This window comes from Oxyura jamaicensis, chromosome 11, assembly GCF_011077185.1.
Source record: "Oxyura jamaicensis isolate SHBP4307 breed ruddy duck chromosome 11, BPBGC_Ojam_1.0, whole genome shotgun sequence".
In the NCBI taxonomy this organism is placed as follows: domain Eukaryota; kingdom Metazoa; phylum Chordata; class Aves; order Anseriformes; family Anatidae; genus Oxyura; species Oxyura jamaicensis.
In genome coordinates, this window is record NC_048903.1 from 16,510,317 (window position 1) to 16,522,963 (window position 12,647).

At 41.3% G+C, this 12,647-nt stretch overlaps 1 protein-coding gene across 4 annotated transcripts in view; it reads left to right on the forward strand.

The window, feature by feature from the left end:
* Positions 1 to 557: 557 nt before the first annotated feature.
* PLCG2 (phospholipase C gamma 2) overlaps positions 558 to 12,647 on the forward strand; it is a 64,308-nt gene continuing 52,218 nt past the window's right edge. Inside the window, exons 1-2 of one of the 4 annotated variants that reach the window (XM_035336860.1) lie at positions 558 to 839; positions 6,179 to 6,428. In XM_035336860.1, the coding sequence (XP_035192751.1) occupies positions 6,233 to 6,428 (196 nt within the window). In that variant the 5' untranslated portion in view covers positions 558 to 839; positions 6,179 to 6,232. Of the gene's footprint in view, positions 840 to 1,185; positions 1,205 to 1,362; positions 1,459 to 6,175; positions 6,429 to 12,647 lie in introns of those variants that run through there. The other 3 variants (XM_035336859.1, XM_035336862.1, XM_035336861.1) reach the window with 3 other exon arrangements.

Genomic DNA, 12,647 nt, shown 5'->3' on the forward strand with positions numbered 1-12,647 from the left:
GCTTGACCTGAAAACAGTATGTCATCCTCTATTCCTACTCTTCTGAGTCCCAAACTGGGAAATATTTTTGGTATTTCAGGTCATAAGCTGAAGTTGTTGTCATATAAAGTGCGCAGTAGTGGATCCCATTAAGTGAATTTTTAACTTGAAAATATAATTCCTGTCATAGTTTTTAAGACTTTTCCATTTGTCTTTCATGTAAACCCACCTGCTCAAGATACTGTTCAATCACGTAGCGCTTCTCAGCTGAGTGAAATTTCCTCCCCAAAGGAGCAGCCGAGTACGTCAACTTCATATCCCTGCTTCTGCGGCTTCCTGCTACCACAGGCTCGAAAGATCATTGCGACCCGGAATTGTACGGAGCTTTTTGCATTTAAGGAAAACTGTGACGGGTTAATGATCACCTAAGGCACACAAGCACCTGCTTCTCACAGGGGCTTCGGCAACAAGGCCTCGCATGGGGGCACGGCGGCTCTCTGAAGTCCCACGGGCGGCTGCGGGGGACAAGGGAACGGCTCTGAGGGGAGGCGGCAGCAGGGAGCTGGTCCCCGGAGGAGGTGGAAGCACGAGAGGGCGAAGAAGTACGGGGCTGAGCCCCCTCTCCTTCTCAGGCAGGCAGGGGACGCCCTGAGGGGCAGTACGCCAGTAGGTGGCCGGCGGCGCCCCGCCTCTTCCCGGTTCGGGCAGAAGCAGAAGTGGGAGCCCCGGTGGGGCGCGGCGACACCGGCACCGCCACCTCCCGGGCAGCCACCGGCCCCTCGAGCAGGTGAGGGCTCGGGGCGGGCAGGGCGGCTGTGGTTGTGGTGGTGGTGGCGGCGGGGGGCTGCTCCCCGCGGCAGGTGAGGGGGCGGGCGGCCGCGGGGAGGGGAGAGGAGGGCAAAGAGGAGGTGGGCGAGGGCGCGGGGACGGCTTTGGGGCGAAGGGGACAAGGGGAGGCTGGCAGAGGGGACACTGCCTGCCTGCACCTTGCGGCTGGACGCTGCCTGCTGCAGGCTGGCCGGCTGGGGAAGGAGGGAAGGAAACCGTCTCAGCCTTGGTGGGTGTCTGACAGGGGGTCCAGGGGTGAGCAGGGAAGTCCCCCCTGCAAAGAGCCCTGCGTTGATTGCCATTAATTATTGGAGCTGTGGGTACCCGTGCTGGTGGTGCTGTGGTGAGGTGGTGTCCGAAATGCAGCCGAAGGCAGAGCGAGGGGCAGAGGATGCAGCCAGCAGGTCTTGTAGAGATGGAGGCTTTGGTGCACAGAGCACGGGGGAAAACAGCAAGTGACCTGAGTCCGCCTTCAGATTACACTTCTTGGTCGACCTGGTGCAGGGAAGGCGCCTGCTGTGTCCTATGGCTGAAGTTAAGCGTGGGGGTTCGGCAGTGCTCATCTGAGATGTTCTTTGCCAACCTGTACCTTTGTGATCTGACTTTTCTCAGTTTTTCCTCTCCTTCCCTGTTCTATCAGATGTCTGCTAGGTAAAAACTGTAGATGATCTACAGAAAAGGTTTGCTTTTGAAATTCAGGAGTACTGTAATGAAGTAAAACTAAATATGCAGCTTTGGGGATGGACTAAATTGGTAATTTGTGTTTGGTAGTTTGTGTTTGCTTGTTTCCTTGCAATGAGCCTTTCTGACTTTAGTTCAAAGTATTCAGGTTCTTTGGTAAAAGACAATGTAGAAATCGCTCCTGTGTCACAACACAAAAAGTAACGAATGGTCCCAGTTCTGCATGGCATATAACATACCAACATTTTCACACCTGCGGTGCCTACAGTCAAAAGTAAAGTCATGTGTCTGTGTCTAAACTACAGTTTGTGATATGTTTACGTGATTACTGGATCACTCGTTGAATCATTTGAATTGTGCTGGACCTCCCTACTTTAGGCGTCAGTAATTCTGTAGAAGAGCAGCAGTGCTTTTATTTCACGCAAAGGTGTCCTGTAGCTCATACTCCTCCGGTGTAGAGGCATCCAGATACTGTTTTGATGAGGGTTATAACGGAGTTCTGCTGAGTGAATGGACAGAAATATTGTAGATTCAAATATTTGTGCAGCGATGAGTGTAAGAAGGCTGAGGGGCACCCACGTGTGGGTCTGAGAAGACTCTCAATACTGAAAAGGCTATGAGGGGCTTCCTTGAGCTCTTCTGGGAGGTCTGCTGTGTTTCACTGCTAGGAAGCTTCCTGCAGTGTTCCTCGCAAACTGGAACAGGTAGCTGAAACAATAAAGGAATGGTCACATAGGTTGATGAAATACTATGATATTTTTTCCACCTGTTTACTGATGAAGTAGGTATCCTCAGCTGCAGTATTTTTTCACAGTAAGTTAAAAACCTGGCTTAGAATTTAAGGTAGACTAAAAACAGTATTCACTCTCTTTTAAGAAGGAAGAGCTACTTTAAAAGGGGAAGTCCAGTATATTATATTCAGCGGAAACTGTTTAAGAAGCCACCTCTGAAAGGCAGTTCCTTTGCACTAAGGGACTACTCTCTCAAAAATGCTTCATCGCCTTTTATTAAGTAGTTATATTAGAAACTCTTTTTCATGTTGCTGTAAAGTAAGCTTTATTTTACAGCTACAACTTGTACTGCAAAAGGCACAGCAGATGTATGTTTTGTTATATTCTCCTGAAAAAAATTATTCATTTACAAGTTGAGTTTTATTGCTGCTGTGCAGTATTACTGAAATGGTTAAACGTTCCAATCATAACGTGTTTGTTTCATTACAATTCTTAACCAAGGACCAAAATGAGAACAGTAGGGTTCTTTTATTTGCTTTCTCCGTTTTGTAAACCAGGCATTGTTCAAAGATTTGTAACTTTATTTTTTGCTCCTTGCGCTTCTGTTATTTTAAGTCACTGTAATAACAGAAAAAACAAATGTAAGACAAGATGACGGTGGCTATCTTGTGAGATGCAAGGCCGTGATCATTTCTATGATAATCTGACTGGTCCCAGGGGGTCAAAAAGGATCCATTACATTCTGACTAAAATATGCCATTGCTTACAACCCTTAAAAGTTGTCCAGAGTTCTCAGTTGTAGGATTGATGTGTGTATATATATACTTCAGTACCAATAGGAAAACATAGTACCCTTTTCTTATACAGTAACAAGCTCATAGATATTACATATGATATAACCTGCACAATGCTTTGCAAAACATGGAGTAAGGCACGGTTTCTGCTCTAGAGGAACTTTGGGTTTAGTGTGGGCAATGCAAAAGAGACTGCTTGGCAGGTAAGAAGGGTCTGTTGTTTGCTTTTCTGTTAACTTGGAAAAAAAAAAAAGTGTTTACTGAAGTGGTAGAATTTAAAAAAGGATTGGAAAGATTGCACCGGGCAGCTTCAAAGCCTGACAGATGGGACTGAAAGCAGTTGGTGACACGATGTTGAAAGACAGCTCTGTGGTATTAATGAGAAAGAGCAGAAAAGAGAGTGAAGAGCATGTCAGGAGCCCGTGACATGGGGCGAGGGGGAGGAGGGCTGGAAGAAGTTACGAAGGGGAAGCGAGAAGTGGCATGGTCAAATTAGTTATCAACACGGAAACTGAAACTGCTTGTGATGGAGAGTAGTGGACTGAGGGGAGAGGAAGAGAGCCCAAGGGGATGCTGTGTCTGGTGGCTCAGCGTGCCTGCTGCAGGGATGTTCAAATGGCCACTTAAACCTGTCCTGCTCAGGGATGAGGTTAAGGGGAAAGATTGGCAGCAAAATGGGTGAAAATGGTATCTTGGGTGAAAATTATATCACTTCCTTCTTTGTGCATGGATGAAAGAGCAGGTTCCAGGGCACTCTGTTTGTAAATAAGCTTGCTGGGGAGTAATCAAGCTTGTAAATAGCTGTTTGATGTGGGCGGGACCAGAGCACAGAAACTTGCTAATATTTATGAGAGTTGCTGCATGCACGTCTCTCTTTTGCCCATTTTGTGCCAAGATGTGTTCTGAATGTATGCATGCAAATACCAGTGAGGAAAAACAGACTCTGTTAGGAGAGGCATAGCCATGGCGTTTTAAAAGTGCATGAGCTGACATGCTTTAGACATTGCCAAGATTTCTTTCAGTATTTGTATTCACTCATATTTTTGCTTAATTTTCTTTGCTGTTCTAAGCAAGACAGTCGCCTGGTTTAAATTCTCATATAGGTCATGTGCTGCAGGAGTTTACGCAAGCTGATGTTACTAATTCTGGTGTTACCTTGTCGTTGGACAGCTAGGCCTTACTCATCGGCATTTTTTCTCAGCTCTTCCCGGTGTAGTATGAAGACAACAGCTTCCCTGGCTACAGACTCAGATTTTGGAATTCTCTTCAAGCAGCAAATTGTTGCTTCTGTAATAAGTCAGGGCAAGAAGAACAACAAACTTGCTACATTTCACCATAGGGACAGCATTTTGACTCTCTGGTGGTAGTATTGTGAATATAAAAAAGAGTTGGGAGGGAGGAGGATGATTTTGGTTGTGCTTCACACCTCTTTTTCCATGTCGATAGCTTGATCGTTAATACTAAGGACAAAATCGATTTCCATATATATATATATTTACAGTTGCAGAAATTCAATTGCCTTCAGTTTCTAGAGCTAAAGATTTAACGTCAGCATAACATAGAATTCATAAAGTTTTTATTGGGCATAAGTCTATAAATACCTGAAAACAATAAAGAAACTTTTATAGGAATGGTGATTACTGAAAAGAACTAGTTCTGTCTCTGTCAGAAAAAAAAATCTGCATGAGCAAAGACTTAATGATATTTAGTTCCCCATAAAATGGTAAGTAAAAGCTGATCTGATACTTGAAAGGATCTCAGAAGGCTTGAAGTGATACTTTTCCTGATGTCTTATGAGACTCCTAAAGTCTTCAAATTGAGATAAATATAATCAGAGTTTGAACTCTGTTTAAGGGAGTCTATTCTACATTGGATCTACCAGTAACACTTACTCTTTCCTGGGTAGAAACCAGTATTTGCTATTTGCAGACTTCAGAGATTTTTTTTTGCTTCCTAGTGCTACAAAGTTTTTGTTGTTGTTTTTGGTTAAAGTACATCTAGACAGAATATGTGATGTATTAGACTTACATTTTATGCTTGGTTTACATGTGTAATGTGTTGGTGATACACTTAACTACAGAAAACCTGCTAGATGTGGCAGAGGCGGATTCTATTCATAATTATGCTAAGAACCTTTCTTGGCTAACTGTTCACAAGTTGTTAAACTGTCCCAGGAAGTAATCCTTCCTTGGGCGTTGGTTATACTGGCAAAAAAAGTTGGAGTCTTGGTGAGTGAAATAAACAGTCATTGTGAAAACAATCTGTGCAGGATAACTGCTTTTACACTGCTCTGTTAGTTAGGAGAGGGGATAGAAAACATGTCAGAAAATGCTGCAGAGATGGTGAATATTGCTCATTTAGAAGAGGTTTTTAATGGAGTTCTGCTTTAGTTTGAACACGTTTTCATGCTTCCAGCGTGTTCTTTAGTTTTGTTCATTCTTAAATACTCTGGGACTTAAAGGATTTCTTTGTTATGACCTAGGTATTGTTTTTGTTGACATTTCTATGCTTTGTATTCTTTGTAGTTATTGCTCTTTTGTCCAATTACTCAGGTATAATTCCGTTTGCTATTTCTTCCTGGTTTCATTTTATTTATTTATTTAATTTTTTTTTCCCCCTTCATGTTTATGTTGCACACTTTCATGTCGTAATGCTGAGATTTTAAAGGTGAAAGCCTGTAATACTGGGTGTATCTATGCAACCGAACGTGTGCTTGCATAAGAGAATACATGGAATTATATCCTTGAACGTGATCTTATGTATTTGGGCTAAACAGAACTTAGCTCACTTTATTTTGCTCTGGAGTGCTGGGTACTGCTGTGTGAGAAGACTGCAGGAGCAGTTAGTGTCACGGGACAGCTGGAAGAGGAGCGTTGGTCTTGCTGAGGAATTGAGCAGTGGAGCCCCACCTGGCTCTCGATGTTTAACAGATGTTGCAGTGGTATGTCTCCCAGGTGTCACTGGTACCTCTCTTTGTGAAGACTCTTCCTACCTTACCAGAATCCTTGCCATTTTATCCTTAATGTTAACCATGTATATGCCATGCATTTAAACGGGTGGTCTATTACCTAAAGCTATTATGTATCTCTATACAAATATAATTATAAGGAAATAAAAATGCTGTTTTAAATACTGATTTTTTTTTCCCTCTTCTTCCTTTGTCAGCACACTGAAAACCGTAAAAGTTTGATATAAAAACAAACAAACAAACAACCAAACATGTCCAGAAAGAATATAGACTATGGGGTGCTGCCGGAGTATGAGAAAAGCCAGATCAAAAGGACCTTGGAGCTGGGAACTGTTATGACAGTATTCAGTCTTAAGAAGAGTAGTCCGGAAAGGAGGACTATACAAGTCATAATGGAAACCAGACAGGTAGCATGGAGCAAGACAGCTGACAAGATTGAAGGTTTCTGTGAGTATTTTCAAAACGTACCTGAGCTTGGAGTTACTTAATAAATCAATGTAATTGTTGAATATTGTTGAATATTTATTTAATGAGCCTTTGTTAACATGATGAAGCTTTTGGCTGAGAATAGCGTGGTAACTTGCCAAGAATACGGTGAATTGGGGCAGTGCAGTTGGAGAATCTTCAGCAGGTCCTTAGTTAGATACCTAACACTTTACTTGTATGTGGTTAACGTTCTTTTTCCCTAAACCCTGCTCTCAAAGTTTTCATTCTTTAATGTGATTGTGCTTGTGTTCTATGAATTGTGTTACTGAGAACTGTTTTCCATCATTAGGCACTGAGATGTCTTGTAGATCCAAACAATTACTATTTTTTTGCCCTTCTCTTCCCAAAATCAAAACACCCAAAGTAAATGTTCCATTTTCTTAAGGAAATTGTTGTTTCAGGTTAGAAATCATTACTTAGGATCCTTATTGGAAAGTACCAATGACTTAGGAAGATGAAGCTGTGAGATATGAGATCATTTGAAGGTCCCGGGTTGATAATGTCTCTAGTTGATATCTGAACTGGTAAAATCTGCTATTTATAACCAGGTGGGGAAATAGAAGGGGAATTTAAAGCTACGTAGCACTGCAAAAGTCATGGTACAAGAGTAAAGTGAAACTAGTTTTCAGTTCTTACTGAATGTGGCTGATGTCAACCAAGTTCTGCTTGCAGTTTTGGGGGCTTGTACAGCTCCCATTATTATAATGTAATTACAGGGCTTGCATTTGACCATTTGATTTTTTTTTATTTTTTATTTTTTATTTTTTTTTGTGGGCATGATTTTTTGTGCAGTTGCTAAATGGCGTTTGCCTTCTATGAAGGGATTGGACAATCACTCTGAGCTGACGTTTACTGGTTGTCCTCAGCTAATACGAGAAGCTTGGAGTTGAATTTAGGAATTGAAATTGTGATAAGAATTTGGAGTTTTGAGGTGAAGAAGTAAAGGCTGAGCTGGTACGTTGTAGTGGGGAAATAAGTACAGCACAGGGAATCTCAGAGGTGAGACTAAAACTTAATGAGCAGAGACCGAGATTTCAGTGAGAAATAAGTTATCAACGCCTAAGAGAAGGAAGAGGGGGTTAGGAACATGAGGGAGACTGAGCCTGAATTAAGTGTGGGGGGGATAAGGGGTCACAGGTGTGGAGAATAGGGCAGATACTTCTCCCTGTGGTGTCTTACTTTTCTGGGGGCTTGATAGGCATATGTGAACTTCAGTGGGGAAAAAAATCTGCATCATGTTGTGAAAGGAATTTAGAAGAGAGAGAATGGAGTTCATCAACTGATTTTTCAAAGTTTTTTTTTTTTTTTTTGTTATAAATCCACAGTAAGCTAAAAATGCATTGATCTGTAAGGCTGCAAAGACGAGCGCTGAGAAGATACATGAATTTTGAATTGTCTGTGCAACTTCACTTCAAGCTACTTAGCATTAAATTCCTATTTGCTACTATTTCCACTGGTTCCTGTCTTGTTCTTTGCGTAGACTGGACCTTCAACAGGAAATCTAGCGTAATGGAATGAAAGACTGGTTGTCTGGAGAATGTTTTTATAATTGCAGATGAAAATGTGGTCATTCGTAGTGTTCTGGGAAAAAGCAATCAGATCTGGACACCCTAATTAACAGGTTCTCTGGATCATCCTTTTGCTGTGCCCTGGTTACTCATGTAAAATTAGGGTAATTATCCCTTCCTGCATTGATGAGTGTGAATGCAAGTATATTCCCAGTTCTGATATGTTCGGATCCCAGACTGAGGTGTGCCTCAAAAAGTCCTGTGTGGAGGTAATTCAGTTATGACAGCATGGCTTGAATAAACTTTACAAATAAAGCCTGGGGTGACACGCAGAACAATAAGATTAAAACAAAATAGAAAATGACCACTTGCTGGATTAATGAGGCCTCAGAGTCCTCTGGCAAAAAAAAAAAAAAATGGGATCATGTAGTTAAGGACTGTAACATAGCCACTTGCACAGTGGCTAAACTTAAAGCCAGATTCCAGATCGTTCCAGGTTTTGGGGTCAGCTTTTTTCAGTGCTTGACTTGCAGTCTTATCAAAGCATCCCGTGCGTGTGTAGGAATACATATTAATAATTAAAGTGCTTGCTCTATACATAGATTTTGAACCTTTTAAAGAAAGGTGAATATTTTATTTGACTCTTACACGTGGGTAGTCTGTCAGAATAATGACTTGCCTCCAGATACACAGGCACTTGTGACCAGAATGGGGAATTCAGCTATAGACCTGCAATTTATCCAAAGGCCATCTGCCTCTCTCCCTGAAAACTAAAGTACTCTAGCAGTATTTTTAAATTCAGGAATATTTAAGTGGAAATATTTAATAGAAACTTTAGGTATGAGAATATGTCAGGCTCCAAAGCATGAATATGCAAAGTATTGTTCTACTGTCTTACAATGCAAAGAACCCTCCCAAAAACAAGACATATTTTCAAGCATTGTTTCAGAATATGATGTGAACTGTTGTTGTGTTGTTCTGGTTCATGGTAAATTCTATCTGATTTGCTTGAAATGAAAGTTGCTGCAGCTCTAACTTGCTGACACTGTTTCTACTGAAGAGGAAGGAAATATTTTTTTTTTTTTAATTTTGTTATTACTCCTTTTGACTGACACGTGGGCTTCCTTTTTGCTTGAAAAGTGGAAAAAATATGGATTTGAACTTTTCATATTTAATAATCAAATGGATGGGCTTCTTGAATACCAATGACAGGAGAATAAGAACTTTTATTTCCCTGGAGCTGTGCTAAAAAGTTGCTATCAGCTTTGTGATGGGAGAAAAATCATTTTCACTTGAGCATATATAAATGTATGTATGAATATCCCAAATACGCACTAGTGGATTTTGTTGACTTTGTGAAAACTAAGAACTAAGAAAGCTCACACATTTGAAAAATATATATTTAGTGACAAAGGGTATGGTATTATATTGTTGCTTAATATTCCGTGCTTTAATCCTGAAGATTGCTGTTCAATAAATGTTTGTGATGTGATCTTAATGGTTGCAATTTCCACATGCTGCAGTCCAATAAGAATTAATATTGATCATGGGTGAGAGAGTTAAGATCGTTGTGTGTGCAATTTTAACTTGTTTGCCTGCTGCTTAGAGAAGGTAGAGAACTGAATGTTTGCACCTGTTGGGGAGATTGTGATCCTAAATCAGATAGCAAGGAGAGCTCTTAAGTTTTGGGATGCAAAAAGAGTTAATAGAGAGGATGGAGACCAGTTTTTATATTGTATCCTAATACCTTTCCTTAGGAAAACAAGAATTTTTTTTTTCCCCCTTTCTCTCTCTTAACTGCTCCGTGTAGAGTTGTGAGTTTGGGGTATCGTAATGCCAAACTTCTTGCTGTTGAACTGTTAAGTGTGTAACGGGCTCTCAAATTCCTCTAAGCCAGAGCAGCTCGTAGTGTAGGCTGGTCAACACTCTGCACTGCAGGGGTGCAAAGCCCTTTTGTGAGGAGATGAGTAAATAGCTTAAAAAATTGATATTGTAAACTGCTGAAAGACACCTGCAGCTTTACAAGGATGGATATCAAGGAGACTTCTGCATTGATTTCACTGGAGTAGTGTGGTCTCTGAAAGAAGTAGTTTGTGTTATTTGCAGTGGGAAAAATCTGAGACGTCCTGAAGTGAGGCAGAGATGCAGGATGCTGGTGTCATTTTTTTTTTTTTAACTTTCATTCACTGTAATGAAAGCTTGTTTGGGAACACACGAATGTAGTTGGTAGACATTCTTAAGGGAGCTGTTTTAAAATGGGGAGTTGTTTTTGGAGTCGTGACATTTTTTTACATAGATCCTCAAGCAGTGGCTTGTGCTTGCAGATACGGTGATGGTAAATACTGCTCTTCTGTAAGGTTGGTACAAAAAGAACTTTGCTGTTCTTTCAGACACAATTATCTTAAATTACTTTTATGCTTTGTGGGGTCTAGCTTGGGATAAGACAGCAGATATTAATTTTCTCAAGAGCTGCTTACTGTATCTATAGCTGGTAAGCTTTCATACTGCTGTTGGTTTTTATACCTCACAAACATCTAATATACAGTGACATGTTAAATATGTATCCATCTGTACTGTGTTCTCTGGGGTCACGTTCCAGTGCTGCTAAAATTATGGTACTACTCAAAACCGAATGGTTCAGCAAGTCCAAGTCACTGGAGACAGCTGAACAAATGGGTGGAGGTGATTCTGCTCAGTGCCTGGTATGGATGAACTCTGAGGTTATTACAAGGACCTTTTTCAAGTTTGATTAATATTGTTGTCAGCCTTTATATTAATTATTTATATTACATATATTTTTATATTTTTATATATATTATTTCTATTAATATACTCTGTCAGCCTTTATGATCAGAATAGGGTGAAAGAGGTGCTAAAATTATGTGTGTTTCCTGCTCAGTGCAGATGTCTTTCTCCAGATGAGTAATTTAAAATGGAGCTACCCTTCTTTAGAAAGCTCCTAGTTCCAGGCCTTTGGCCTGGTAACAAGTGAGGATGTACAAATGCAAGGAAAGCTGGTTTAAATGCTCTCCCATCTTCACTGTGTGGCTCAGACCATGCGATGTCTGAGTACTGGAGATTTTACTTTGACCTTCTGAAAGACTTGAGTCACCATATACAGAAGGGATTTTCTAGCAAAAAGGAACTAGTGAGAAACTTCTGTATTTTCCTCCCAGTGCAATAGTACAGGTTGTCTGTGTCCTTTAGGAGGGATACGCTGTTTCAACAGTGGATCAAGGAGCCAAATTTTCAGCTAATGCGTGTCCTGGAGTCGTCTGACTTTAACAGAGCAACTGAGGGCCTTGGTCACTTTTTGCTTGGGATTTACTTCAGTGCTGGGAGCACTGCTACATCACTTCTTAATTTTGCAAACACAGGCTCTTATTTTAGCCGGTGCTTTGTTCTAGCTTTACAAATTGGACCTTGACAAGCATGCCATGGGGGAACCTCATTGTTGTCCCATGAGGGGGAGAGGGAGCAGTAAGTACCAGCTCTTCTGTTCGTGCCAGTCCTCCCTGCCCACCTGCAAGAGGGGAAGGAGCAACCAAATAGCAGCTGCACATACTTCTTCCTCTGAGTTTTCCTGATGGGTTGAGTAACCTGTGCATGCCAAGTCTTTCTTTCCTATACAGCTTTGCTGCTAAGAGTCCTTCAAGCCAAGGGAGTTCTTGGATGCTATCTCCATTTTCAGGACAAGGTAGCTGTTGAACTTCTCCAAGCTAATCAGACTTGCTGAAGATAGTAGATTTTGCTCCATGTAATGAAATTCAAATCCTCTTGTACGTTGTGTTTCTTGGGTTTACGGTGATTCTGCTTACAATGTGTAAAATGTAACACACTGTAGGACCAAACACGCATTGACTTTGAGGTGTCTTTTCTTTCTTTTCAGTCTGTAATGTCTGAAGAGTCTAGTACATGAGCACCTTTCAAAAAAAAAAAAAAAAGGAAATAGAATTTGTCCACGTTTTCCATTTTGTGACAGCTCCAAGTTTCCTTGTAAATGAAGGGAAAAGATGAGTGATGGAAAGAGGGGCTGCCTGTACCAAGAGTGTTTTCCAGGTGTAGTGGAGGCCAGGAAGGTTCCAAGTGCTTCTGTTTTTTATGTCATCTACTAGATTGCAGAGTACCTTGTGTCTGCCTTCCCTGGGCTCACCAGAGTCCAACAAAACTCATTGTACAAAACCAAAATAGATAGAGGGGAGCAGTGCACCTTTTCAAAGAGTTTTAATTGCAGATGTTTGGCATGCAGGATTTCATTAGTGTATTAAAATTAATGCCAACAGCATGTGCTTCCTTATGTGGGTCTGCAGAGAGCTATGCAAATAACTGAGGGAAGCAGATCTGAGCTAGATCAGACTGTGTTCACCCATGCTTGGGCTTCTTTCAGTCATCTTGCTATTGTTCTGTACAGAGAGACATTTTAGATGCCCTAATAACTCTAAAGTCATCCAAGGGAAACACTTGTAGATACTGGCTACAAAATGTCGGGGCTGCTTCTTCTGCCTTCTGCTTATACATGGCATTTCCTTCTATTCTGCATTGTCCTGCATCATTTTTAACTATAAAGATAACCTGGTGTTTGCTAGGTGGACCCTGGGACTGCTCGTGGTGCTCAGAATTTCATTTGTATTTTGTTGTATGCACTCCACCTTTTATTGCAGTGGAACCCCTG